This window comes from Oncorhynchus keta, chromosome 24, assembly GCF_023373465.1.
Source record: "Oncorhynchus keta strain PuntledgeMale-10-30-2019 chromosome 24, Oket_V2, whole genome shotgun sequence".
Classification (NCBI taxonomy): domain Eukaryota; kingdom Metazoa; phylum Chordata; class Actinopteri; order Salmoniformes; family Salmonidae; genus Oncorhynchus; species Oncorhynchus keta.
The window spans coordinates 21333053-21360313 of record NC_068444.1 but is presented as its reverse complement, the minus strand read 5'-3'; the positions used below and the strand labels follow the sequence as shown (position 1 = coordinate 21360313).

Here is a 27261-nt window from a genome sequence, read left to right as displayed (position 1 = left end):
TCTGGAGAGGAAGAGAGGACACAGTCAAAACAACCATATCTGCATGGACGTCCTCATCTGGAGAGGAAGAGAGGACACAGTCAAAACAACCATATCTGCATGGACGTCCTCATCTGGAGAGGAAGAGAGGACACAGTCAAAACAACCATATCTGCATGGACGTCCTCATCTGGAGAGGAAGAGAGGACACAGTCAAAACAACCATATCTGCATGGACGTCCTCATCTGGAGAGGAAGAGAGGACACAGTCAAAACAACCATATCTGCATGGACATCCTCATCTGGAGAGGAAGAGAGGACACAGTCAAAACAACCATATCTGCAGGGACGTCCTCATCTGGAGAGGAAGAGAGGACACAGTCAAAACAACCATATCTGCAGGGACGTCCTCATCTGGAGAGGAAGAGAGGACACAGTCAAAACAACCATATCTGCATGGACATCCTCATCTGGAGAGGAAGAGAGGACACAGTCAAAACAACCATATCTGCAGGGACGTCCTCATCTGGAGAGGAAGAGAGGACACAGTCAAAACAACCATATCTGCAGGGACGTCCTCATCTGGAGAGGAAGAGAGGACACAGTCAAAACAACCATATCTGCAGGGACATCCTCATCTGGAGAGGAAGAGAGGACACAGTCAAAACAACCATATCTGCAGGGACGTCCTCATCTGGAGAGGAAGAGAGGACACAGTCAAAACAACCATATCTGCATGGACGTCCTCATCTGGAGAGGAAGAGAGGACACAGTCAAAACAACCATATCTGCATGGACGTCCTCATCTGGAGAGGAAGAGAGGACACAGTCAAAACAACCATATCTGCATGGACGTCCTCATCTGGAGAGGAAGAGAGGACACAGTCAAAACAACCATATCTGCAGGGACGTCCTCATCTGGAGAGGAAGAGAGGACACAGTCAAAACAACCATATCTGCATGGACGTCCTCATCTGGAGAGGAAGAGAGGACACAGTCAAAACAACCATATCTGCATGGACGTCCTCATCTGGAGAGGAAGAGAGGACACAGTCAAAACAACCATATCTGCATGGACGTCCTCATCTGGAGAGGAAGAGAGGACACAGTCAAAACAACCATATCTGCAGGGACATCCTCATCTGGAGAGGAAGAGAGGACACAGTCAAAACAACCATATCTGCAGGGACATCCTCATCTGGAGAGGAAGAGAGGACACAGTCAAAACAACCATATCTGCATGGACGTCCTCATCTGGAGAGGAAGAGAGGACACAGTCAAAACAACCATATCTGCAGGGACATCCTCATCTGGAGAGGAATTGCAACATTTTGGTAGAAAAATAATGCCTAGACTGTTTGCCCATATCGTGTAGCCCTATGTGGCAGTGGAAATGACCTCAAATTAAAATGATTTTATACTATTCAATTCAACCAAAAACTATCAGAATGGAGAAAGACCCATTGAAATCACTTAGAATATGTGTGATGTAGGGTTGGCACTATTTAGTCGACCAGTCGCAATTATTTGTATTCATTTTTTTATGGTGCACAATCTGATTAGCGCCTGACTGAGTGGACTAATCCATTGCAGAGGCCATGTGGATGGCACAGTCCACCACTAAGACGTGATGCTGAAATTGTATATGGTTATATTATATAAAAAAATGATGGTGCATCACTAATAAATCTAATATTATTTTATAACAAATGCACTCTCCCACATTGGATAAAGTCACTGTCCGCGGTTCTGAAACAATCTTCAGAGCACCGTAGAATTTGCACCTTCCCCTATGTTGCTATGTGCATAATAGCAAAGTTGACCAGCATATTGAGATTGAGAACAATGTGAGGCAGCAGCAGCAGAGATGAGTAAACAGCCCTTGCATTAGCCTAATTGTCTAAGAAAAGTGAGGAGAGAAAGAAAAAAATCTACTTCCCAACCAGCTATGGATCTGGAGACACTTTCTATGTCTTCCACTAGATGTCCTCAGTCAGTACAGCGTTTAATTGTGCAAATCCCGTGGGGTTTTGACCCTTTGGCAGGCAAAAGACTGAGTGTCACGAGTCAGGAGAGCGCGCATTTTGGAGAGACGTCCTTTTGTTCCAGAATGCCTGAGAGCAAGCAAGAATGTCCGATAGATTAGATAATTGTTTTGTACGTTTAGAACATCCTAAAGCTTGATTCTGCACTTAGTTTGACCAGTTTAGTCGACATATAATATGTCATTTGAAGTTTTGATGCGCAACTGTTCGTGACCAGAAGTCATTTTTGGCAGTATTTCAGCTGGAACTTGCAGCATATGCTAATACAAAGACACACGAATTGAAACCAAACGATGTTTTGGGTAAGTATGACTTCTTCCACTACATTCTGATCGAAGACCATCAAAGGTAAGGGAATATTTCAGTTGTAATTTTGTGTTTCTGTTGACTCCAACATAGCGGAGAAATATTGCTTATGTCTGAGCGTCGTCTCAGATTATTGAAAAATGAACGATTTCTGTAACGTTAAAAAGAAATGTGACAAAGCGATTGCATTAAGAAGCAGTGTATCTTTCTAACTATATGTAGAACATGTATATTTAGTCAAAGTTTATGATGTGTATTGCTGTTATCTGGCGGAGTTATCTATAATTTCTCCGGACATTTTTTTAGCATTTTCTGAACATGGCGTCAATGTAAACGGTGATTTATGGATATAAATTGCATATTATTGAAAAAAAACAAATGTACTGTGTAACATGTCCTATTACTGTCATCTGATGAAGGTTAGTGAATTATTTTTCTTTTAATCCTGCGTTTGTGATTGCATCTTTTGTTCGACAAAATGGCTGTATATCGGCTGTCTTTGGTGGTGGTTTGACATAAATATGTGCTATGTTTTTGCCGTAAAACATTTTAGAAATCTGACTCTCTGGGTAGATGAACAAGGTGTTTATCTTTCATTTGAGCTATTGGACTTGTTAATGTGTGGAGGTTAAATATTTCTAAGAATATTTTTGCATTCTTTGCGCCATCTTTTGAGTTGAGCGTGGGGGGGCCCTTGGGGAACGTGGTAGCGTGAACAAGTTAAGCCAGTACATGTCCAGGCCCGTCTGAAGTTTGCTAAAGAGCATTTGGATGATCCAGAAGACGATTGGGAGAATGTCATATGGTCAGATGAAACCAAAATATAACTTTTTGTTAAAAACTCAACTCGTCGTGTTTGGAGGACAAAGAATGCTGAGTTGCATCCAAAGAACACCATACCTACTGTGAAGCATGGGGGTGGAAACATCATGCTTTGGGGCTGTTTTTCTTAAAGGGGACCAGGACGACTGATCCGTGTAAAGGAAAGAATGAATGGGGACATGTATCGTGAGATTCTATGAAAACCTCCTTTCATCAGCAAGGGCATTGAAGATGAAACGTGGCTGTTTCTTTCAGCATGACAATGATCCCAAACACACTGCCCGGGCAACGAAGGACTGGCTTCGTAAGAAGCATTTCAAGGTCCTGGAGTGGCCTAGCCAGTCTCCAGATCTCAACCCCATAGAAAATCTTTGGAGCGAGTTGAAAGTCTGTGTTGCCTAGCAACAGCCCCAAAACATCACTGCTCTAGAGGAGATCTGCATGGAGGAATAGGCCAAAATGCCATCAACAGTGTGTGAAAACCTTGTGAAGACTTACAGAAAATATTTGACCTCTGTCATTGCCAACAAAGGGTATATCACAAATCAAATGTCAAATATATCAAAGTATATCACAAAGTATTGAGATAAACTTGTGTTATTGACCAAATACTTATTTTCCACCATAATTTGCAAATAAATTCATAAAAAATCCTACAATGTGATTTTCTGGATTTTTTTCTCTCATTTTGTCTGTCATAGTTTAAGTGTACCTATGATGAAATTACAGGCCTCTCTCATCTTTTAAAGTGGGAGAACTTGCAATTGGTGGCTGACTAAATACTTTTTTGCCCCACTGTATATCTACATAAATAAGACAGATAGATCCTGCTTCTGTTGCCTGTTTGAGTGTTTGTTTAATAGCCTACTGATTCCATGAGCACCAAGCCTCATGCAACAGCGAATGTCAGATAAAGCAATTTCACAGATTGAGCTGTTTCTAATCTTTGCTAGGCTGTAATAAAGGCTTGACACATTTTTTACATTAGAACAGACTGGTATTACTTAACATTTATTCAGTGTTGTTTACACTGTTCCAAACAGGCAGAAAAATAACTCATCTAACATCTGCACGCAGCTCTCTCTCCTATACCCTCTTCTTATTGTTATTATTACAATCATCATTATAATAATGTAATGTTGTTATCAGTAGCATTAGTATAGTATCCTTGTATAACCACCATCGAGCTGTCGGTCTAAGAGCGCGTCCTGTTTCGTCTTAATTCCGTAACTTATTGGGCCTATATTTCAATATATAGGCTACAATATCAATCAATCATTCATTCCATCACACAGCATACGAGACATTCATGCTTTGAAATGCAATCCAGGATTGTAGTTTAAAAATTAAACAAAAATGGAGCTTTGAATAATTAGCCTAAACAATAAATCAACCGCAATTCACGAATGCATGCAACCGATGTTATACCGCTGTAATAAAAGGTTGATATATATAAAATAATATTAAAAATAAAAAAATTACGTTAAAACAGACTGTCTGATACACTTATTTAGTGTTGTTTACACGGTTTAAATAAAAATAGATTGTAATCTAAAAGCAACTGTTCGGGCACAATACTCTCAGGATGCGTGATCCTATACTCTCATTTATCTGGATTTCCAGTTGTTTCCACAACTAAGTCAAATGTCTTCCACAGATCTGACTTCCTTTTTCCCTCCTGGGCAACCAGTAAACATTCACCCGTTTCGAGTTTCTTTTTCACATGCGCCACATCCATTTTGCTGTCATGTGTTACTGTGTTCGGAGTTTGTTATAACCAATTTATTGAGGTGTTTATGATAGGCTATAGCTCAGGCCATATTGTTCACATGCATGCGATGCTTACATGTTTCACGTAAAGAGAGCTAGGGTTGAGCGAATAGGGAATGTTTTTCCTAAACAAATTAGGGATTTCAGTAACAGAACTTTTCAGTCAAACAAGTAAGTAACCAAATGGCTGAAATGATGTAGAGGCTTCAGCACGGACAGCACAATAAACACTTGCTGTGGTGCCTTTTCACTGCCGTAGGGAGGAGATAGAGACAACGTGCACCAGTCACACGCTGTCATTTGTTCTTTAAACAGTGTGACCATCAGGCTCTGAGTAATTTGTGCGTCTTTATTATCTAATCAAACAGTGTCCTTAAAGCATTAGACAAGGTCAGTGGGGCGGCAGGTAGCCTAGTGGTTTGAGCGTTGGACTAGTAACCGGAAGGTTGCGAGTTCAAACCCCCGAGCTGACAAGGTACAAATCTGTCGTTCTGCCCCTGAACAGGCAGTTAACCCACTGTTCCCAGGCCGTCATTGAAAATAAGAATATGTTCTTAACTGACTTGCCTGGTTAAATAAAGGTAAAAAAAAATAAAATAAAAAAAATTTAAAATAAAGGTTAAATAAATAAAAGTGCATATGTAGTTGATTTTATTCTAAAACACATAGGCTGTATATCTATATGAAAAAATGTGTTTAAATATTTCAACATATTGATTGGTCAAAAGAACAGGACCGCTCTCGGTCAACTAAGATTTTATTTTATTTTTTTAGTCGGGACAGCCCTAATTTTTGCTACCCTAGGGCCACGCACTATTCAAAGCAAATTTAGAACTTTAATTATTCAAAAACATAAAATAACGTCAATTTAAAAATAGGATATTTTGGTCATATTGCCCGGCCCTAGTATATACACACCATATACAGTGGTGTAAAGTTCTTAAGTAAAAGTACTTTAAAGTACTACTGAAGTAATTTTTTGGGGTATCTGTACTTTACTTTTACTTCACTACATTCCTGTCATGGAACGCACCTAAAGAAAATTATGTACTTTTTACTCCATACTTTTGGGTGTAGGGAAAATGTACTTGTTACATTTTGAATGCTTAGCAGGACAGAAAATGGTCCAATTCGCACACTTATGAAGAAAAAGGGAAAGGGGGAGACCTAGTCAGTTGTACAACTGAAAGGCTTCAACCGAAATGTGTATTCTGCATTTAACCCAAACCCTCTGAATCAGAGAGGTGCAGGGGACTGCCATAATCGACATCCACGTCGTCGGCGCCCGGGGAACAGTGGGTTAACTGCCTTGCTCAGGGGCAGAACGACAGATTTTTACCTTGTCAGCTCGCAGATTCGATCGGCTACTGGCCCAATGCTCTAACCACTAAGCTACCTGCCCTCCCCATCCCTGGTCATCCCTACTGCCTCTTATCTGGTGGACTGACTAAACACAAATGCTTTGTTTTTAAATTATGTCTGAGCGTTGGAGTGTGACCCTGGCTATCTGTAAATAAATAAAAACAAGAACATTGTTCTGCCTGGTTTGCTTAATATAAGGCATTTTAAATTATTAGTACATTTACTTTTGATACTTAAGTATATTTAAAACCAAATACTTTTAGACTTTTACTGAAGTATTATTTTACTGGGTGACTCACTTTTACTTGTCATTTTCTATTAAGGCATCTTTACTTTCACTTAAGTATGAGAATTGAGTACTTTTTTCCACCACGTAGTGGTTTTTCTATATTGTTGAAATTATTTCTTAGAAGTTTTTCAATAAATGTTCATATTTGAAGCTACTTAAGTGAATACCTGCAGTTAACTTGTGCAATACGTTAGGAGATAAAGCATACATGTTCTTAATTTCACCAGTCACATTATGAAGCTTACCGTAGAGTTCACCAGAACGGTTGAGCACGTCATGTGTTTGAAAATAGCACAATAGGAGAAAGCGGGAGCAGGTGAATCCAGCTGTGTATTGACAGGGCTGCGTTTTATATTGAAAGTCAGCTGTGATTAGGGACATGCAACTATAGTTTTCCTTCACAGAATAAATGAGTGTAACATATTCATCAGAAGACAAAGAAGTGCAAGGCTATTTGGCTAGCAGCCACACAAGTAAATGAGCTTACAATGAAAAAGGTGTTTTTTCGCAAAAACGACACATGGACATCCTATGTCTAATGTTTACCATAGAACGAATGTAGCCAGCTATGTTCCCTAATGTTGTCTAAAGTTAATCTGGTATTTTACCAGAGAAAAGTAGGCTGGCTAAGCCGAGAAAAGTAGCTACACATCAGTCAGAGAGATGTCTGCTGATAGAATGCCCGTTGGTGAATTCTCATCCAAGTGGAGAAGTGCAACTGAAGCACAGAATGTGTGATGCCGAGCAGAAATTAGAAGCAGCAGTTTACAAAACCCCCTTGTCATGGAAAGCACCTAATATCAACAGCTGTGCTGATCGGAGCAGGTTACAGAACCAAGAGAAACCGGCTAGCATGACTAGTGATGCACAATAATCGGTGAACATATCGGAATTGGCTGATATTAGCTAAAAATGCCAACATCGGTATCGGCCCAACGTCTAGTTTAAAGTCGATGTGCAAAACCGATGTCAAAGCTGACGTGTATACCTATTTAACGTAGTTACATGACGTAATGACGCCATGTAAAACACAGCATTCCTAACCTAGCCCACAATGTCTGCTGTGTGGAGCGAGCAGTCAACAAGTCAAGCAGTCATTTGAAAGATTATGAACATTTCAGCAAGACAACTAAAAAGGCTAAATCCATTAAACGGCAAGACAACAAATTCATTTCCCTTGACAATCAACCGTTCTGTCGTGGGTGATGTTGGCTTTCGTGACTGGTCGAGCACCGGTACACACTAAGGTTACCAAGTGAGCTATTTTTCATGTTGCCCTACCGGACTTACACTGTAATAGCGTCACTGCTATTAGCTTCACGACATACTATGGAACGCAGTTTGGGTCTTTTGCATGTCAAAAAAATACACGTCAAATAACAATATTTGATGTGTTAAATAACACAGTTCTATTATAGAAAGTTGTGTGTTCTGAATTTGCAAGTGCAAGCCAAGCGCCACCACTACTATCAGTAGCACTGTCAAAGCTGTACAAAAAAAGTCTGCAGACACCGGCCACGAAAGATGTGTTTACAATATCGCATTGGTAATAAAGCAGTATTTGTCCGACCGCAAGTAGCTAGCTAGCTTAAGCTTGGTACCAAGCTATCACCAATACAACCAGCCTGAAAACTATTTTAAAGGAAAGAATTAATGGGGCCATGTATCGTGAGATTTTGAGTGAAAACCTCCTTCCATCAGCAAGGGCAATGAAGATGAAACGTGGCTGGGTCTTTCAGCATGACAATGATCCCAAACACACCGCCCGGGCAACGAATGAGTGGCTTCGTAAGAAGCATTTCAAGGTCCTGGAGTGGCCTAGCCAGTCTCCAGATCTCAACCCCATAGAAAATCTTTGGAGGGAGTTGAAAGTCCATGTTGCCCAACAACAGCCCCAAAACATCACTGCTCTATAGGAGATCTGCATGGAGGAATGGGCCAAAATACCAGCAACAGTGTGTGAAAACCTTGTGAAGACTTACAGAAAACGTTTGACCTCCGTCATTGCCAACAAAGGGTATATAACAAGTATTGAGATAAACTTTTGTTATTGACCAAATATTTTCCACCATAATTTGCAAAGAAATTCATTAAAAATCCTACAATGTGATTTTCTGGATTTTTCCCCCCTCATTTTGTCTGTCATAGTTGAAGTGTACCTATGATGAAAATTACAGGCCTCTCTCATCTTTTTAAGTGGGAGAACTTGCACAATTGGTGGCTGACTAAATACTTTTTGCCCCACTGTATATCTATAATTCCATGTGTATAACTTGTATTATCATCTACATTTATGATGAGTATTTCTGTTGAATGATGTGGCTATGCAAAATCACTGGATGTTTTTGGAACTAGTTAATCTAATACGCCAATGTAAACTCAGATTTTCTGATATAAATATGAACTTTATCAAACAAAATATGCATGTACTGTGTAACATGAAGTCCTATGAGTGTCATCTGATGAAGATTATCAAAGGTTAGTGATTAATTTTATCTCCATGTGCCTTTTCTCTCTCTCTCTCTTTGGCTGGTAAAATTGGCTGTGTATTTTAGTGAGTTGTTGGTGACCTAACATAATCGTTTGTGGTGCTTTCCCCGTAAATCCTATTTGAAATCGGACACTGTGGTGGGATTAACAACAAGACTACCTTGAAAACGATATAAGATGTTTGAGGAATTTTAATTATGATATTTCTGTTCTTTTGAATATGGCGCCCTGTACTATCACTGGTTGTTGTTATATCGCTCCCGGTAACGGGATCTCAGCTATAAGAAGTTTTAATTAAACAAGCTTGGAATGTGAAGCATTGAAATGGGGTATCAGCCTAGTCAGTGACACCTACAGAACACAACTGAAGAATTTACGCACATATTAGCGTTGTAGCTCTTATTGCGGGACTGTGACTGTGTGAAATCACCTCCCCAGTCAGCTTATTGTGTGTATTGACATTCATTTTGCACTGTACAGCTTTACCTAAGGATTGGGGATCAATGAAATTGGGTATCAGTCTACTCAATACCCAAGATATTCCTCAGAGTTAGACTCCAAAACATTCACGCAGTATTGTTTTTCCTCAGGTGTTCAATACACATAGGTTGACAAATGTGTCTCAATTCACAGTTGTTTGAGAGTCCCGCAATAAGAGCTATGACGCTAATGTTCTCTGGGTGTCACTGAGTAGACTGATACCTATGGATTGTGGATCAATGACATGGGGTAAGGCTGTACAATGAATTAAGTATGCCCCCAATGCAATTCTAAAGTATAATACATCCAGTGTGATTTCAAAGGATTGTCAAATTATTGTCTTTGGTTGATTTTATACAATAACATTGCAACCTCGTTTAGCATGATCCATTCAATTATGGCATAATTCCACTATTTGTATTCATTTGCATCACTGTCAATTACTTACTTTTATTTTGAAGGCTAACCACTATTGTGGCTAGCTTCACATAGATGGGTCCGACCACCATTAATCAAATAAGAACAGTCTTGTAAATTAGGGTTATTTAGATGACACCTAGCTATATAGTTAGCTAGTTAACTATATAGCTACTGAAACAGATGTCATTTTGCTATGTTTTTGGGGAAGAACATTGTTTGCATCCATGAGCTAGCTAGCTTTTTTTTATGACCAGCACTGTAGGTGCGCGAGACAACTTGACCAGCATCATCATACGTATCGATGAATCGTTGTGACATATAATATTCAAGTGATAGTGTAATCAACATGTAAATAAATAAATATATGCCATTTAGCAGACGCTTTTATCCAAAGCGACTTACAGTCATGTGTGCATACATTCTACGTATGGGTGGTCCCGGGAATCGAACCCACTACCCTGGCGTTACAAGCGCCATGATCTACCAACTGAGCTACAGAACCACTATGTAATAACTTGGTAAAAAGTTTACGGAGGCGTTAAATTATTATGTGATGTGCAGTCATATTCAGGTCCTGATGGGTCAACAAGCTTATTTGTCAAATAGTGCTATTCGGCATATATCTTTTTTGACACGCAAAGACCCAAACGCCGTTCCATAGAAATCCTGGTTGAGAATAAAACGACTCAACGAAACCGTAAGTAAAATAAATAGGTTTTGATGATGTTTTACTGGTAATGGGGACACACACAAATGCCAACAAAATACATTTTTGGTCAGTGGTGGTGTGTTTAACCTTTATTTAGTAGGCAAGTCAGTTAAGAACAAATTCTTATGTACAACGACGGCTGGGCAACGCTGGGTCAATTGTGAGCCGCACTATAGGACTCCCAATCACGGCCAGATGTGATACAGCCTGGATTCGAACCAGGGACTGTAATGATTCCTCTTGCACTGGGATGCAGTGCCTTAGACCGCGAGTCCATGTGTGTGTTTTAACTATTTAACTGTACTAGAATGCTTAAAAGGCTGCTAAAATACAAAATATCGGTTATCAGTATCATTTTTTTGGGGGGCAAGGAAAATATCAGATATCAGTATTGGCCAAAAATGGCATATCGGTGCATCACTACTAGTGACGCAGTGAGACATGGATGGTGGTGTATGCTGATCACAGATCATAGAATTACCAGAAGGGACCAAGCCTACTCACCAATTCTCAGTCTCCTCTCTAATCTATTTGACTTTTGTTATAGCATTGGCTATCCTTTCCTTTTAGCTGTAGTCATTTCCCACAAACTTTCCCACTGTGTTATTCAATCTCTGTCTCAGGTTCCTTGACAACATGACATAAGATAAATATTACAATGCAGTGCACTAACAAATTCATAAACTAGTTAGGAATATGTGGCGCTGGACATTTCACCGGCAACATTTTAATTTACCGGACATTTGAGAAATCTGTAGGACGCACATACACTGGGTGCATAACTTGATTAGGGTGTCCACCCACGGTGCTCAGAATGACAGAAATCACATTTAGATTATGACTCTAGGACAGTTGTGGGAAGACAGAGCCCAAATGCATACAACAACGAGGCCTAGGCTACACAAAAAACCCAGTTAAAAAGCAATGAGTCTGATGCAACATATCAGAATGTTTGGCTTAAAATGTTGATAAACTAGTATTTCTTCACATTATAAGCGCACAAGGCAGTAGGATACGTGGGTATGTTCATTCCATAATGCAATTCGCTGGAAAACACTGTTGTCAAAAGGGCACCACAGTTTCATGTGACAGTGATGAAAATATCCATTAGAAATGGAGAAAAAGAGGAGATCTAATAGGCTACTTTGAAGCAAGGTAAGACATGCCTCATACAGTTGAAGTCGGAAGTTTACATACACTTAGGTGGGAGTCATTAAAACTCATTTTTCAACCACTCCACAAATGTATTTTTGGCAAGTCAGTTAGGACATCTACTTTGTCCATGACAAGTAATTTTTCCAACAATTGTTTAGACAGATTATTTCACTGTGTCACAATTCCAGTGAGTCAGAAGTTTACATACACTAAATTGACTGTGCCTTTAAACAGCTTGGGAAATTTCAGAAAATGATGTCATGGATTTAGAAGCTTCTGATAGGGTAATTGACATCATTGGAGTCAATTGGAGGTGTACCTGTGGATGTATTTCAAGGTCTACTGTCAAACTCGGTGCCTCTTTGCTTGACATCATGGGAAAAATCACAAGAAATCAGCCAATACCTCAGGAGAAAAATTGTACACCTCTACAAGTCTGGTTCATCCTTGGGAGCAATTTCCAAACGCCTGAAGGTACCAAGTTCATCTGTACAAGCAATAGTACGCAAGTATAAACACCATGGGGACCACGCAGCCTTCATACCGCTCAGGAAGGAAACACGTTCCGTCTCCTAGAGATGAACACACTTTGGTGCGAAAAGTGCAAATCAATCCCAGAACAACAGTAAAGGACCTTGTGAAGATGCTGGAGGAAACAGGTACAAAAGTATCTATATCCACAGTAAAACGAGTCCTATATCGACATAACTTGAAAGGCCGCTCAGCAAGGAAGAAGCCACTGCTCCAAAACCGCCATAAAAAAAGCCAGACTACGGTTTGCAATTGCACATGGGGACAAAGATTGTACTTTTTGGAGAAATGTCCTCTGGTCTGATGAAACAAAAATAGAACTGTTTGGCCATAATTACCATCGTTATGTTTGGAGGAAGAAGGGGGGGCTTGCAAGCCGAAGATTACCATCCCAACTGTGAAGCACGGGGGTGGCAGCATCATGTTGTGGGGGTGCTTTGCTGCAAGAGGGACTGGTGCACTTCATAAAATAGATGGAATCATGCGGTAGGAAGATTATGTGGATATATTGAAGTAACATCTCAAGACAGTCAGGAAGTTAAAGCTTGGATGCAAATGGGTCTTCCAAATGGACAATGACCCCAAGCATACTTCCAAGGTTGTGGCAAAATGGGACAAAAAAAGGACAATGAAGTCAAGGTATTGGAGTGGCCATCACAAAGAAATACAACCGGACATAAATAATTCTCTAGTATTATTCTGACATTTTATATTCTTAAAATAAAGTGGTGATCCTAACTGACCTAAGGCAGGGCATTTGTACTAGGATTAAATGTCAGGAATGGGGAAAAAACTGAGTTTAAATGCATTTGGCTAAGGTGTATGTAAACTTCCGACTTAAACTGTATGTATTAAAACGTTCAAGTTTCAAACGATGAAGTATGTTTTCAAAATGCATAACCTACTGCCTCCAGCTCATTGCAAAGTGGTGTGTGACATGCTGATGAAACCTGCCTTCTGTTGCCGTTTGAGATGCTGCAGTAGCAGCTCTCGCACTGTGACAGATTCTCTGCGCTGTATCTATCTGTATGCTGTACGGGTGTGATAAGATACAATATTTTAATTATGTACGCACGCGCCAATTTAATTCCACTAAGTTAACCAATAAGCATGTATTTCCATCAATTAATAGTCAAAAATTTTATTCATTGGCGTAACCATTTTTTTTTTAATAGCCCTAAAACCAGCTATTACCGCGTAACCAAAACCTGGTTAGAGAGAGAATAAATACAAGGATATTGGCCAGCGAAGCTAGCTGCTGGATGAGAACTCCTCCTGACAGAAAGGAAATGAGCAGTGAATTAAGTAACCCCCCAACAGCTTGCTCACATCTGGGCACAGCCCCTTTGTCCACAAGGAGGAGGCTTAAACACATTTAGATGGGTTACAAAGATCTCCCTAGAGTGTAGCAACAACAACGGAGCCAGCCTCGATCCTATCATGTCTCTGTGCCAGCAGCAGCTTTATGACTATTTAACTCTCCTGATGAGAGGTCAGATTCTAGGCCTCGATCAGGAGCAACAAAAATGAAGAGCCGTTTGGGAAAGTAGGCTAATTGTAACAAACAATAAAGAACATCGATCCCAGACCAGTCCTCCCACTACTAAACTTGTAATTCGTGACCTCCACTAGGTCTGAAAGACCATAAAAAGAAAACCACATCGTAGGTTCAGAAGCAGCAGGTCAGAACGTTCCCCTGGAAAAGCCAAAAGGGTTCTGCCTGGAAGACATAGGACAAATTATTTACATCAACATGACATTAATAGGAGCCTAAACGTCCTGTTGTACAAACAAGATATGTCAAATCAACTGGCTTGGTGAACTAGGCTACCTCTCAGGTCATCAGGGTCAGAAGAACTTCCATGTGTGTGTGTGTGTGTACATTGTGTAATTGGGTCACCCAGAGACCCCCTAAAACCTTCCCTGTCAGATTGTATCAAGCCTAACCATAGGCACATAAAATAGCTACATCATATGATTAGGTCAATAATCAGCCATACATACATGTGGCTCTGGGCAAATAAATAAATAAATAAATATATATATATTTTACACACAGAACAAAAATATAAACGCAACATGCAACAATTTCAACGATTTTACTGAGTTACAGTTCATATAAGGAAAGTCTGTCAATTTAAATCAATTCATTAGGCCCTAATCTACAGATTTCACAGGGGCATAGGCCCAGGGGGCCAAGGCCCACCCACTGGGGAGCCAGGCCCAGCCAATCAGAATGGGCTTTTCCCCATAAAACGGCTTTAGTACAGACAGAAATACTCCTCAGTTTCATCAGCTGTCTGGGTGGCTTGTCTCAGACGATCCCGCAGGTGAAGAATGTCCATTGCTCGTGTTTCTTTCCCAAGCAAGTCTCTTCTCATTATCGGTGTCCTTTAGTAGTGGTTAATTTGCAGCAATTTGACCTTGAAGGCCTGATTCACAGTCGTCTCCTCTGAACAGTTGATGTTGAGATGTGTCTGTTACTTGAACTCTGTGAAGCATTTATTTGGGCTGCAATTTCTGAGGCTGATAACTAATGAACATATCCTCGACAGCAGAGGTAACTCTGGGTCTTACTTTCCTGTGGAAGTCCTCATGAAAGCCAGTTTCTTTATAGCACTTGATGGTTTTTGCGACTGCACTTCAAGAAACTTATTGAAAAGTTATTGAAATGTTCCAGATTGACTGACCTTCATGTCTTAAAGTAATGATGAACTGTTGTTTCTCTTTGCTTATTTGAGCTGTTCTTGTCATAATATGGACTTTGTCTTATACAGAAGATGGCACTGTTTGGTAAACCACCGCTACCTTGTCACAACACCACTGATTGGTTCAAACATATTAAGGAAAGAAATTCCACAAATGAACTTTTAACAAGGCACACCTGTTAATTGAAATGCATTTCAGGTGACTACCTCCTCATGAAGCTGGTTGAGAGAATGCCAAGAGTGTGCAAAGCTGTCATCAATGCCACGGGTGGCATTTGAAGAAACTGAAATATATTTTTGATTTGTGTAACACTTTTTTGGTTACTACATGATTCCATATGTGTTATTTCATAGTGTTTATGTTTCAACTATTATTCCACAATGTAGAAAATAGTAAAAAATAAACAAAAACCCTGGAATGAGAAGGTGTGTCCAAACTTTTGACTGGTACCATATATAGAATTGACAGTCTGCTGTTCCCTGAGGAGGGAATGAATCCTATGACAACATTTGGGAGGGCTGCAACAGATGAAAAAAGTTCAGTCCCTTGTAGAAATGTTGCAGCCTTCTGGCAATTTTGCACAGAGCCTTCTAACAAGGCAGAGGAGGATATTTTCATTGGCTAAAACTTTCAAGCAGCTGTGTGGTGCTACTGAGCTTTCCCTCTGATTAGATAGTGTCACATGTAAAGCCTAATGCAGTCCATTGGGAGAACCATTCAAACTACATAGTAGGCCTATACATGAAACACAGAATAAAATTAATGTCCCATAAAAGCTGACAGACCATATATTACAAATTGTGAAGATCAATTGCTGAAACGTATTGACCACTGTCTGCACAATCTAATGTGTTTGTTTATGACAAAAGATTGTTAACCTTTGACCATATTCGTAGACACACTCTTTACATCTCCTGCTAGCACCCAGATGACAGAGGATTCAAATAATTTGCAATGACTGCAGACCGTTTACCTTCACCAGGTGAATAACAAGAGGTCCATTCTGCCTGGAGGATCCATAACGTATGAATCCATAGGTCAACTGTTGCCAATCAAAACCACCCAAGCTGGGAGCTCCTAGCTCCAGCAAACTGTCTGTTGCTCTGGTAGCAAGGCTGCTCTCCCAGGCTACTATTTCAGTAACCACTACAAACACTGTCTCTGCTTAGCTCACTACAACATCATCTCTAGTCTTCTACAACAAGTGCATCCCAAACACAAGTGGCACTCAAGCAACTAACTCATTAGGCCTAAAAGCGGTACATATAGTCTATTCAAAACACAGTACACAGAAAAGCCAACCGATTCCCTGCTGTTGACAAACAACCATTACAAAGGACATATAGTGTGACGCATTGCGCTCCACTTTTGTTTTAGCACAAAAAAATACATCCTTGCTGGAAAAAAAACAAGACCAGAGTTCGGATCATGGGGATGGTGGGGAGGAGACAGTAAAGACCTCATCAGGAAGAAGCAGGGTTCACTTAATCAAGACAGCCTAACGAAAGAGTATATATAGCTGCATTGTTCCTGTGACCCACTAGTTAGTAATCAAACTGATCAATGGATATGGGCAGTAGGGCCAGGACAATACCCGTATTGTAATATTTTTTCCATGGCAAAAATGAAGACGTGAAGCACACTAAACTCTTCGGTCCTTTAAAAACCTGCTGTATGTAAAATAGTGTGTTATAGCTTGGAAAATAAATACATGTAACTTTAGATGACAACATAATGATGTTTGTTTCCAACATTAAGTCTGTGTCTTGTTTTGTTTTCTTGCCATGATACAAACCAGTATCACGATACTGGTATCATCCCGACCCTCTTTTAAAGACTTTGCCAAATTCTGATAAATAACATTTCAGGTTTTTAGGGTACAAAAACAAAGGCGGCTCTAATTTAATAGGATACCATGGGTTGGGAACAGTTTAAGAGGTGGCAGCATGACCAAAAACAAAACAATGTTCCTCTCTTTCAGGCCGATGAAGAATGCAAATGTCTATATGTAGGCCTGTAATCTGCAGTATTGAGAGCTCAGATCACAAGTGACAGCATCAAACACTCTTATTGCACTTCATAGCTATGTTTTCCTAAGGCTGCTTTTAGACAGGCAGATGCATTCTGATATGTTTTTCCCTCATTGTTCAAAAGACCAATCAGATCAGCTCCGAAAAGATCTGATGCGATTGGTCAAAATACTAATTAGCAGGAAAAAATATCAGAATTGGCAGCCTGTCTAAACACCCTAAATACTTAATTAGGAAAATACACATTAGTACAGTGCCCTCTTTTCTAACAATTGGAGGTAGTGTATTAAAAAAGGATGTTTAGTAGTACCTCTCTGCTTGGTCACGCTGTCACATGATGAGTACCCCATAACTTATACCCAATTTATTTTAGATGTCAATGGCTGCATGTACATAGGAACCCCAAAACTGATATTTTCTCAACTGATTGGTCTTTTGACCAATCAGATCAGTGCCTTTGCCAATAATTGGGCAGCGCAGCCAATATAGCCTACATGTACCTCTTCACTTCGGAGGCCTCAGACCATCATGTGAACAGCTGCCTTGACTATTTTGAAGCCTCCTCAACCACAGTGAGGAGCAAAATAGAGAAAGGAGTATGTTAGCACTCAAAAAGCTCTGACGGTCGGTCCCAAGTGAATTTCCCCTGCTTTTGTAATTAGCTCGCTTTGTCTAACCATCAGCTGTCAACGTACCCGTAACTAGACGATTGCTGTCATCGGAGATTGTCGCACATAGAACCTAAACGTTGTTTACATTTGAAAGGTTAGCTTTCGTAAGAGTGCCTGGTTACCCCATTGTGTGCCTCGGTACAACGCCGGTGGGTGTCCTCAGTCATAGATACTAATCTAATCCTAACACAACCAGGCCTTGGTTAAGGTGGTGTGAGACGCCGCACAGAAATGTGTTAGTTACTTTAGATGCGTCAAGCGAATTTAGCAAGCTACTAACGTTAGCTGTCTACGCCAACGAGAGTAGCTAGCCTTAGCCACAGCTAAAACGTGATTTGTTCACTTAGTTATTTTCTCTACAATTTGTGACCAGCAACAGCTAGCTGCATTGGCTAGATGGTTAATGTTAGCTAGCTAACCAGCCAACAAATCACAACTCCAGAGAACGCAACATTGGTTAAACTAGTAACGGGGAATGCGTAATGACAGGAAACTAAAATTGTCCTCTACATAGTGTGCAAATAACAATGAAGTAATTTTCACTTCGATAATTTCCTAATTGTTATTTAAACAAAGGCGTAGCTACTAGCGAGCTGTCTACCGATAACGTCCGTCATGTGTTGCCAATTTGCTCGTTACGTTAACGTACTACTAGTTCACTTAGCTGGCTAACTCTATACCAGTAAAAACTAACGTTAGCGAGACTAGAAATACTAAGACATCCACAAGAGACTGACTAACCATGATTTACAATGTGTTTGAGTATTCTCTTCTACGATCTGTAGCTAGTCAAGATCAGCAAGGACTAGTTTAGGTCTAGGAACAAACCAAACAAAGCGCGGCCTTAAGGATTGCGGACAGATCAAGATGCCTCGATGTTTCCTACCGTCTCAACCAAAAGGGAAATGTTTTCAACCCTAATTTTGAAAATCAACCTGACAACACGCAATTGTTCAACTTGAGTCAACAAGTCACGTAATTAACGTGTGTCTGTAAAGGTTTGAAATGGGCCCAATTAGCTTAGCGACTACATTAAATGCATTACCTCTTTCCTGGTTGTTCCTTTCCGGCTGTACCGGGCGCGGCCTCGACACTCGCCTGGGTCTTCTGCTGGTTGCTCTGACGGAGTTCATTTGGGGTATTTAGAATTTAAAAGAAAAACCGAACCCTTCGCTGCAGTTGGAACGACGTCTAAGCACGCAATCTAAAACGTTTTTTTCTTAAACATTGCTCAATAAGTCACCCCTTTCCTGCGGCTTGAGAAAAACATGTATATATTTGCGTTGCCCCTGCAACCCTTGCTTAGCTGCGTTTTGCTATTGCAGGAGGAGCCATTAGCGCAGAGACCGTCCGACAACAAGAAAATTGAACATCAATCACATGGGAAGAACTTCCACCAATAGCACATCGTAGTTCGACGTTTTTTCTTGCCACTGCAAACATGAATGTGTGTCTGAAAATGGCTGAGAATGAAACAAAGTATATTATGGGCTCACGTTACCTCTAAACTATTATTAGCCTACTGTAGCCTAATCATCACTATTATGTGTGATAGTTCTAGGCTGGAACCAAATCCGACACACACTGTGAGTCTCCTGTTCAGAACAGTCTTTCCAGATTTATAGACATTATTCAGTACAGGGGGCTAGTAACCCACAACAGGGACTGAAGAACAAAGGCATATATGGCTAAAGAAGTCCACTCCATTTCAAAGTATTATTTGCCAATTCATCTATCGGAAAATATAATTGGTCAATGTGGTTTCCTTGTGTTGTCTGAAGTAGAAGCCAGTATAGTTTTATTATTACAGTCCTGACATATCTGGCACAATGCCTTGTATAACGATGTCTAAACAAGCACCTGATTGACTCCTGTAGGATAGACTAGGTTACCATTTTCTTTCCCCCCTGACAACACAGGATTGGGCACAGGGTTTGGATAACAGGTGGGCTAGAGGGGTCATCAAATCAGGGCCCCTCAGAAGAATTTTAATACCAATATGCCCCCCCCACAATTTTCAAAGATATCAATGTGTGGGATCCATAAGACACCTCGTCGTGCACCCCAAGAGTTAACGTGTAATTCAAACCCTGAGTTTGTGTGCCACTGCCAGTGATTGACTCAGTGCTTAGACGGAACAAATAAGCCTACAGACAGACATCACTACTCCTGTACATGGTCTTTCTCACAGCTCAGCTGTCTATGTAAATCACTGTAATAAAAACATACTTTATCAATCACCAGTGTTGAACTTCATCTCACAGCTGAGGTCTTCTCCTTTGTGGTCAGCTGTCATTAATGTTTGTTCCTGACTGACAGCTGTATAGACCACATGTTGTGTGGTTGGTGGCTGGCTGATTGTGACCCAAATGGCACTCTATTCCCTATTTAGTGCACTACTTTTGAACAGGGCCCATAGGTCATTTGGGATGCAGACACTGAAGCCCATGGCAAATAGTGTCTGTTAAGTAATTGGCATCATTGAACTACAAGGTGGCCACATTTTATGCATAGGGATTGATGGGTCTCTCTGACTGAGCATATCCAGTAGTAGGCCGTCCTGCTACTAATTCTGAGCTCTAGTGTTAATTATTCATTGAATGCTCTTTACTTGTGTATTTCTCATAGTATGGTAAACATTCTGAGAGTTAGATATTGAGTTTCAATGCCTTTATTCAATGGGCAGTTTATTTGTGAAATTTCTGAACAAAGCTCATTCATGATTAAATATTTCAGTGAAATAGTGATCATTCAAGTGTTAATGTGTGGGACCTTGAATGCAGTGTTTCTCCTATATTCATTTAGCAGTGGCTGGCCACCGCTAAATGTTTAGAATTGCAGGAAATTATGAGCTTTGAAACTGCATTTTTTTTAAATATATCAGCCCCGTGGCAAAATGTGTAGGAATGCAGGAAACAAGCAAAATGTTGTCTCTGAGACCAAGAGGTGAGCCTCTAAAATCTTTGGTCGGAAGCCGCGCAATTGGCCATGCCCGCCCTGCGCTAACTTTGCCACCGTTGCTGAAAAAAGTCCTAGGGGAAACTCTGGAATGGCATCATGAATAATATACATTTGACTGAGAGGAGGTAGCCTATCTATTCATGCACTCTAGTCTAGTGAATGTTCACTCACAGATGGAGCCATATTGAGGCATCATGCTCTGATTTCCTCTTTGCGAAGGGTTAGTAATGTCACGTAGGAAAGAACGCCATCTGTTGGGAGGTAATGATGATGCCACGTAAACCTCAAACCTAGGACTGCCCCCTGTGGTGTATTCATTAGTCAGACAATGTTGCTAACAGTTGCAAACTTTTGCAATGGAAGCTGTTTACTCCAAACCAAAAGATCAGGGGTGTATTCATTATGGAAACCATATACCATTAAAGAAGCAAATGATACGGGGAGGAACCTACCTGAATTTGTTCAATAAAAACTATTGTTTACATTTTCCGTTGGAGTAAACGGTGTCCGTTGAAAAACTTTTTGCAACAGAATCTGTGTAATGATTACACCCCAGATGTCATATAATGAAAATAGGTACATATCACAGATGGATGCAAATCTTCTACTGATTTGTTTTTTCTAATTGTTCAATCCTTTATGGGCTGTGGGAAGAGACTACTAATTGTTCCAGTCTCAGTCAGCTCCCTCTTTGACAACAGCAATATCAACAGCACCATCAACAAACTACAGCAGCAGTGAGATTCCCACTCTGCTCAAAGGCCCAGTGCAGTCAAAACCATGATTACCTGGGTTTTATATTTCCATACTATGAGGTTGGAATCATACAGTGAAAATTATGATAATGCCCTTGTAGTGTAAGAGCTGTTTGAAAAGACCGCCTGAAATGTCAGCCTGTTTTGGTGGGAGGGAGTTTTGGCCTTCCATGGTGACATCACCATGCAGTAAATTAGTTAATAGACCAATAAGAAAGAGTTCCAAATTTCTCAGCTAATTTTCGGGTTTTCTCCTCCCCACTCAAACCACTCCCAGACAGTCCTAGCAAAATTCTTGCTTAAGAAATTGCTCTTAGCTTAGAAACTATTTGTGTTTGTTTTTGACCATTTCAATGGAAAACAATCACAGTAAGGTACTTAATTGATACCCAGCAATGATTTGATATTAAGATAAAAATGGCTGCATTGGACCTTGAATCACCATCAAATGCACATCACACTATTACTCCCGGGTGGTACAGCGGTCTATGGCCCTGCATCTCAGTGTTAGAGGTGTCACTACAGACCCTGGTTCAGCGGTCTATGGCACTGCATCTCAGTGTTAGAGGTGTCACTACAGACCCTGGTTCAGCGGTCTATGGCCCTGCATCTCAGTGTTAGAGGTGTCACTACAGACCCTGGTTCAGCGGTCTATGGCCCTGCATCTCAGTGTTAGAGGTGTCACTACAGACCCTGGTTCAGCGGTCTATGGCACTGCATCTCAGTGTTAGAGGTGTCACTACAGACCCTGGTTCAGCGGTCTAAGGCCCTGCATCTCAGTGTTAGAGGTGTCACTACAGACCCTGGTTCAACGGTCTAAGGCCCTGCATCTCAGTGTTAGAGGTGTCACTACAGACCCTGGTTCAGCGGTCTATGGCACTGCATCTCAGTGTTAGAGGTGTCACTACAGACCCTGGTTCAGCGGTCTAAGGCCCTGCATCTCAGTGTTAGAGGTGTCACTACAGACCCTGGTTCAGCGGTCTAAGGCCCTGCATCTCAGTGTTAGAGGTGTCACTACAGACCCTGGTTCAGCGGTCTAAGGCCCTGCATCTCAGTGTTAGAGGTGTCACTACAGACCCTGGTTCAGCGGTCTAAGGCCCTGCATCTCAGTGTTAGAGGTGTCACTACAGACCCTGGTTCAGCGGTCTATGGCACTGCATCTCAGTGTTAGAGGTGTCACTACAGACCCTGGTTCAGCGGTCTATGGCACTGCATCTCAGTGTTAGAGGTGTCCCTACAGACCCTGGTTCAGCGGTCTATGGCCCTGCATCTCAGTGTTAGAGGTGTCACTACAGACCCTGGTTCAGCGGTCTAAGGCCCTGCATCTCAGTGTTAGAGGTGTCACTACAGACCCTGGTTCAGCGGTCTATGGCACTGCATCTCAGTGTTAGAGGTGTCACTACAGACCCTGGTTCAGCGGTCTAAGGCCCTGCATCTCAGTGTTAGAGGTGTCACTACAGACCCTGGTTCAGCGGTCTATGGCACTCCATCTCAGTGTTAGAGGTGTCACTACAGACCCTGGTTCAGCGGTCTAAGGCCCTGCATCTCAGTGTTAGAGGTGTCACTACAGACCCTGGTTCAGCGGTCTAAGGCCCTGCATCTCAGTGTTAGAGGTGTCACTACAGACCCTGGTTCAGCGGTCTAAGGCCCTGCATCTCAGTGTTAGAGGTGTCACTACAGACCCTGGTTCAGCGGTCTATGGCACTGCATCTCAGTGTTAGAGGTGTCACTACAGACCCTGGTTCAGCGGTCTATGGCACTGCATCTCAGTGTTAGAGGTGTCACTACAGACCCTGGTTCAGCGGTCTAAGGCACTGCATCTCAGTGTTAGAGGTGTCACTACAGACCCTGGTTCAGCGGTCTAAGGCAATGCATCTCAGTGTTAGAGGTGTCACTACAGACCCTGGTTCAGCAGTCTAAGGCCCTGCATCTCAGTGTTAGAGGTGTCACTACAGACCCTGGTTCAGCGGTCTAAGGCCCTGCATCTCAGTGTTAGAGGTGTCACTACAGACCCTGGTTCAGCGGTCTAAGGCCCTGCATCTCAGTGTTAGAGGTGTCACTACAGACCCTGGTTCAGCGGTCTATGGCACTGCATCTCAGTGTTAGAGGTGTCACTACAGACCCTGGTTCAGCGGTCTATGGCACTGCATCTCAGTGTTAGAGGTGTCACTACAGACCCTGGTTCAGCGGTCTAAGGCACTGCATCTCAGTGTTAGAGGTGTCACTACAGACCCTGGTTCAGCGGTCTAAGGCAATGCATCTCAGTGTTAGAGGTGTCACTACAGACCCTGGTTCAGCAGTCTAAGGCCCTGCATCTCAGTGTTAGAGGTGTCACTACAGACCCTGGTTCAGCGGTCTAAGGCACTGCATCTCAGTGTTAGAGGTGTCACTACAGACCCTGGTTCAGCAGTCTAAGGCCCTGCATCTCAGTGTTAGAGGTGTCACTACAGACCCTGGTTCCGCGGTCTAAGGCCCTGCATCTCAGTGTTAGAGGTGTCACTACAGACCCTGGTTCAGCGGTCTAAGGCCCTGCATCTCAGTGTTAGAGGTGTCACTACAGACCCTGGTTCAGCGGTCTAAGGCACTGCATCTCAGTGTTAGAGGTGTCACTACAGACCCTGGTTCAGCGGTCTAAGGCAGTGCATCTCAGTGCTTGAGGCGTCACTACAAATACCCTGGTTTGATTCCAGGCTGTATCACAACCAGCTGTGATTGGGAGTCCCATAGGGGGGTGCACAATTGGCACGGGTTTGGCTGGTGTAGGCCATCATTGTAAATAACAATTTGTTATTTAACTGTCTTGCCTAGTTAAATAAATGTTAAATAAAAAATTGCTGTGTATTTCTTACATAATCTTATCTCTTTGCTGTAGTGTATAGCCATGAAATAATATTTTGTAAGAGAGGGCATTCCTTCATTCCTTGCATGTTCCCTGTGTGTGTGTGTGTGTGTGTGTGTATGTGTGTGTGTGTATGTGTGTGTGTGTGTGTTGTCCTGTCACACACACAATACACAACCTTAGAACACAATGTCAGTCTGTATTGCAATACCGTTTTACACCGGGGCCCAATGCTGGACATGATAACTTAAAACCCACTAGAGTCGATGTCCGCACCCCCACGGAAATTTAATTAGCGTAATAACAAAATCCCCATTAAAATCTGTCAGTTTAAGCTAGAGATAAGCTTGAGAAGCCAGCAGAACATCCCACCTCAGATCTTGAACATAGCCTCGACATCACAGCAGGACAGATGAATGAAGAACCCCAAGCCCAGGGGACCCCACACCCTCCTAGCAACCCCCCTCCCCCTGTCAAACAAGCCACAGATTGTAATCCATATGGACTAAAACGAGAAATATATACAAGAAAATACACTTTTTCCCAAACACACAGTGTCTAAACTCTAGTGTCCAAACACCCAGCGTGCCCTAGACCTTCTGTATGAGGACCAATTAGGGTCACCCAGCCAAATAATGGTAAACACAGGCACAGCACTCAAGGAAGTGATTGAAAAGGCTTCTTCTACATTCCTCCACGCACAAGTGGTTATCTCCACCCTGCTACCACAAAAATACTTCTACTCTGCTACCATGCAGCGGGTAAACGCAAGTATTTCCCGTGACTTTGCCTCAAAATCCTATGTTTACCTGGCTCACCACTTCACCCTAGACTTTAACAGCCTTTACGACCAGGTCCACCTATACAAGGCAGCAGTGCCCACTTTCGCCAGGACCCTAAAGGACATCGCCCTCAACCGCAGCCCTAACAACTCACACAGGAGCAACAGTTCAACGGACACCCCGCCCAGACCAGCGAGACACTCTCCCAGACCTGCGGGACCCCCCAGGTCCTACACCTAGAGGATCAACGCTGAGAAGACGTACATCCAGACCACAGCACCACCAGTCACATCCACACCCCCACCCTGACCAATCAATACTCCCCCAAATCAACCATGCCCACACCCCATGCCCACACCTCTCCTCAGGCCCACTCAGATCAGACCTATGCCCCTCCTGCCCCCCAACTCTGCAAAGAGGGCCTCAACATGAAAATCACACATACGCCCAGGCCTTGAGCAGGCAAACAGAAGCAACCCCACTCTACACTAGCCCAAGCCATTGGTATGTATCAGATGCTCAGCAGGCTCTGCTCATACTTACTGGTCTGAGGCCAAACCACAGGACTAACAACATTGGATACTTTATGGAACACAAACCTTCACTATCTCATCCTGGAATATCCAAGGACTAAAGAGCAGGAACCTGGAATTCACCCAAAAATTTGAAATACAGACATTGTCATCCTACAAGAAATATTGTATAGAGGAGACGGACCCACTGGTTGCCCTCTAGGTTACAGAGAGCTGGTAGTTCCATCTACCAAACTACCAGGTGCGAAACAGGAAAGGTACTCAGGGGGGTATGCTAATCTGGTATAGAAAAGACCTAACTCATCTATTATTTATTTATTTATTATATTTCACCTTCATGTAACCAGGTAGGCCAGTTGAGAACAAGTTCTCATTTAAAACTGTGACCTGGCCAAGATAAAGCAAAGCAGTGCGACAAAAATAACTACATAGAGTTACACATAAACAAATGTACAGTCAATAACACAAAATACAATTTTAAAAAGAACAATTATTTCATTATTATATGAACTATTACATTAATCAAAACAGAAACATTTGGCTTGAAATTCAAAAGGGCATTTATTTACTTTTAACTAGGAAAGTCAGTTAACAACTAATTCTTATTTACAATGACGGCCTAGCCCGGCCAAACCCAGATGACACTGGGCCAATTGTGTACCACCTTACGGGACTCCCAATTACGGCCAGATGTGATGCAGCCTGGATTCAAAACCAGGGACTGCAGTGATGCCTCTTGCACTGAGATGCACTGCCTTAGACAGCTACGCTACTCGGGAGCCCAATGATCTCAACAGAGAAAAATGTCCTCCTGTGTGATACCTATAGTCCCCCCACTAGAATCCCCATACCTTAATGAAGGCAGCTTCTCCATCCTAGACGAGGACATCAATCCTTTCCAGGGACATCTATTAGTCTGTGGTGACCTAAATGCCAGAACTGGACAAAAACCTGACACCCTTAACACACAGGGGGACAAACGCATACCTGGAGGTGACAGCATTCCCTCCAACGCATGCCCCTCCCCCCTTAGACACAACTACGACAACATAACCAGCAAAAACAGGTCACAACTCTTGCAGCTTTGTTGCACGCTGGGTAAGTGCATAGTCAACGGTAGGCTTCAAGGGGACTCCTACGGTAGGTACACCTATAGCTCATCTCTTGGCAGTAGTATTGTAGACTACGTTATCACTGACCTCAACCCAGAGTCTCTCAGAGCGTTTACAGTCAGCCCACTGACACTCTTATCAGATCACAGCAAAATCGAAATCTACTTGAACGGAGTAAGAATCAAGCATGAGGCATCAAAGCCGAACAAACTACATACTATTAAGAAATTGTATAGATGGAAGGTGGGTAGTGTATTAACCTATCAACAAACAATTGGCCAACAACATAACTTAGAAATAGAAAGCCTGAACAATATATTTGACCTTTCAGCTGACATATCAAATGTAAGTTCTGGCAGAAAACCTAAGACAACTAACAATGAGAAATGGTTTGATGAAAAATGTAAAAACCTAAGAAAGAAATTGATTAAACCTATCCAACCAAAAACACAGAGAACCAGAAAACCTTAGCTTACGCCTTCACTATGGTGGAACACAAAAACAATACGGA

At 41.9% G+C, this 27261-nt stretch overlaps 1 protein-coding gene across 3 annotated transcripts in view; it reads right to left on the bottom strand.

Moving 5' to 3' along the window:
• LOC118377555 (F-box only protein 11) overlaps positions 1–19197 on the bottom strand; it is a 39286-nt gene extending 20089 nt beyond the window's left edge. Inside the window, exon 1 of one of the 3 annotated variants that reach the window (XR_004824266.2) lies at positions 18814–19197. Coding sequence is in view for 2 of the 3 variants with exons in the window: in XM_035764484.2 (XP_035620377.1) it covers positions 18814–18901 (88 nt within the window). In the remaining variant the exon portion in view is untranslated. The remainder of the gene's footprint in view (positions 1–18813) is intronic. The other 2 variants (XM_035764484.2, XM_035764483.2) reach the window with 2 other exon arrangements.
• Between the last annotated feature and the right edge of the window lie 8064 nt (positions 19198–27261).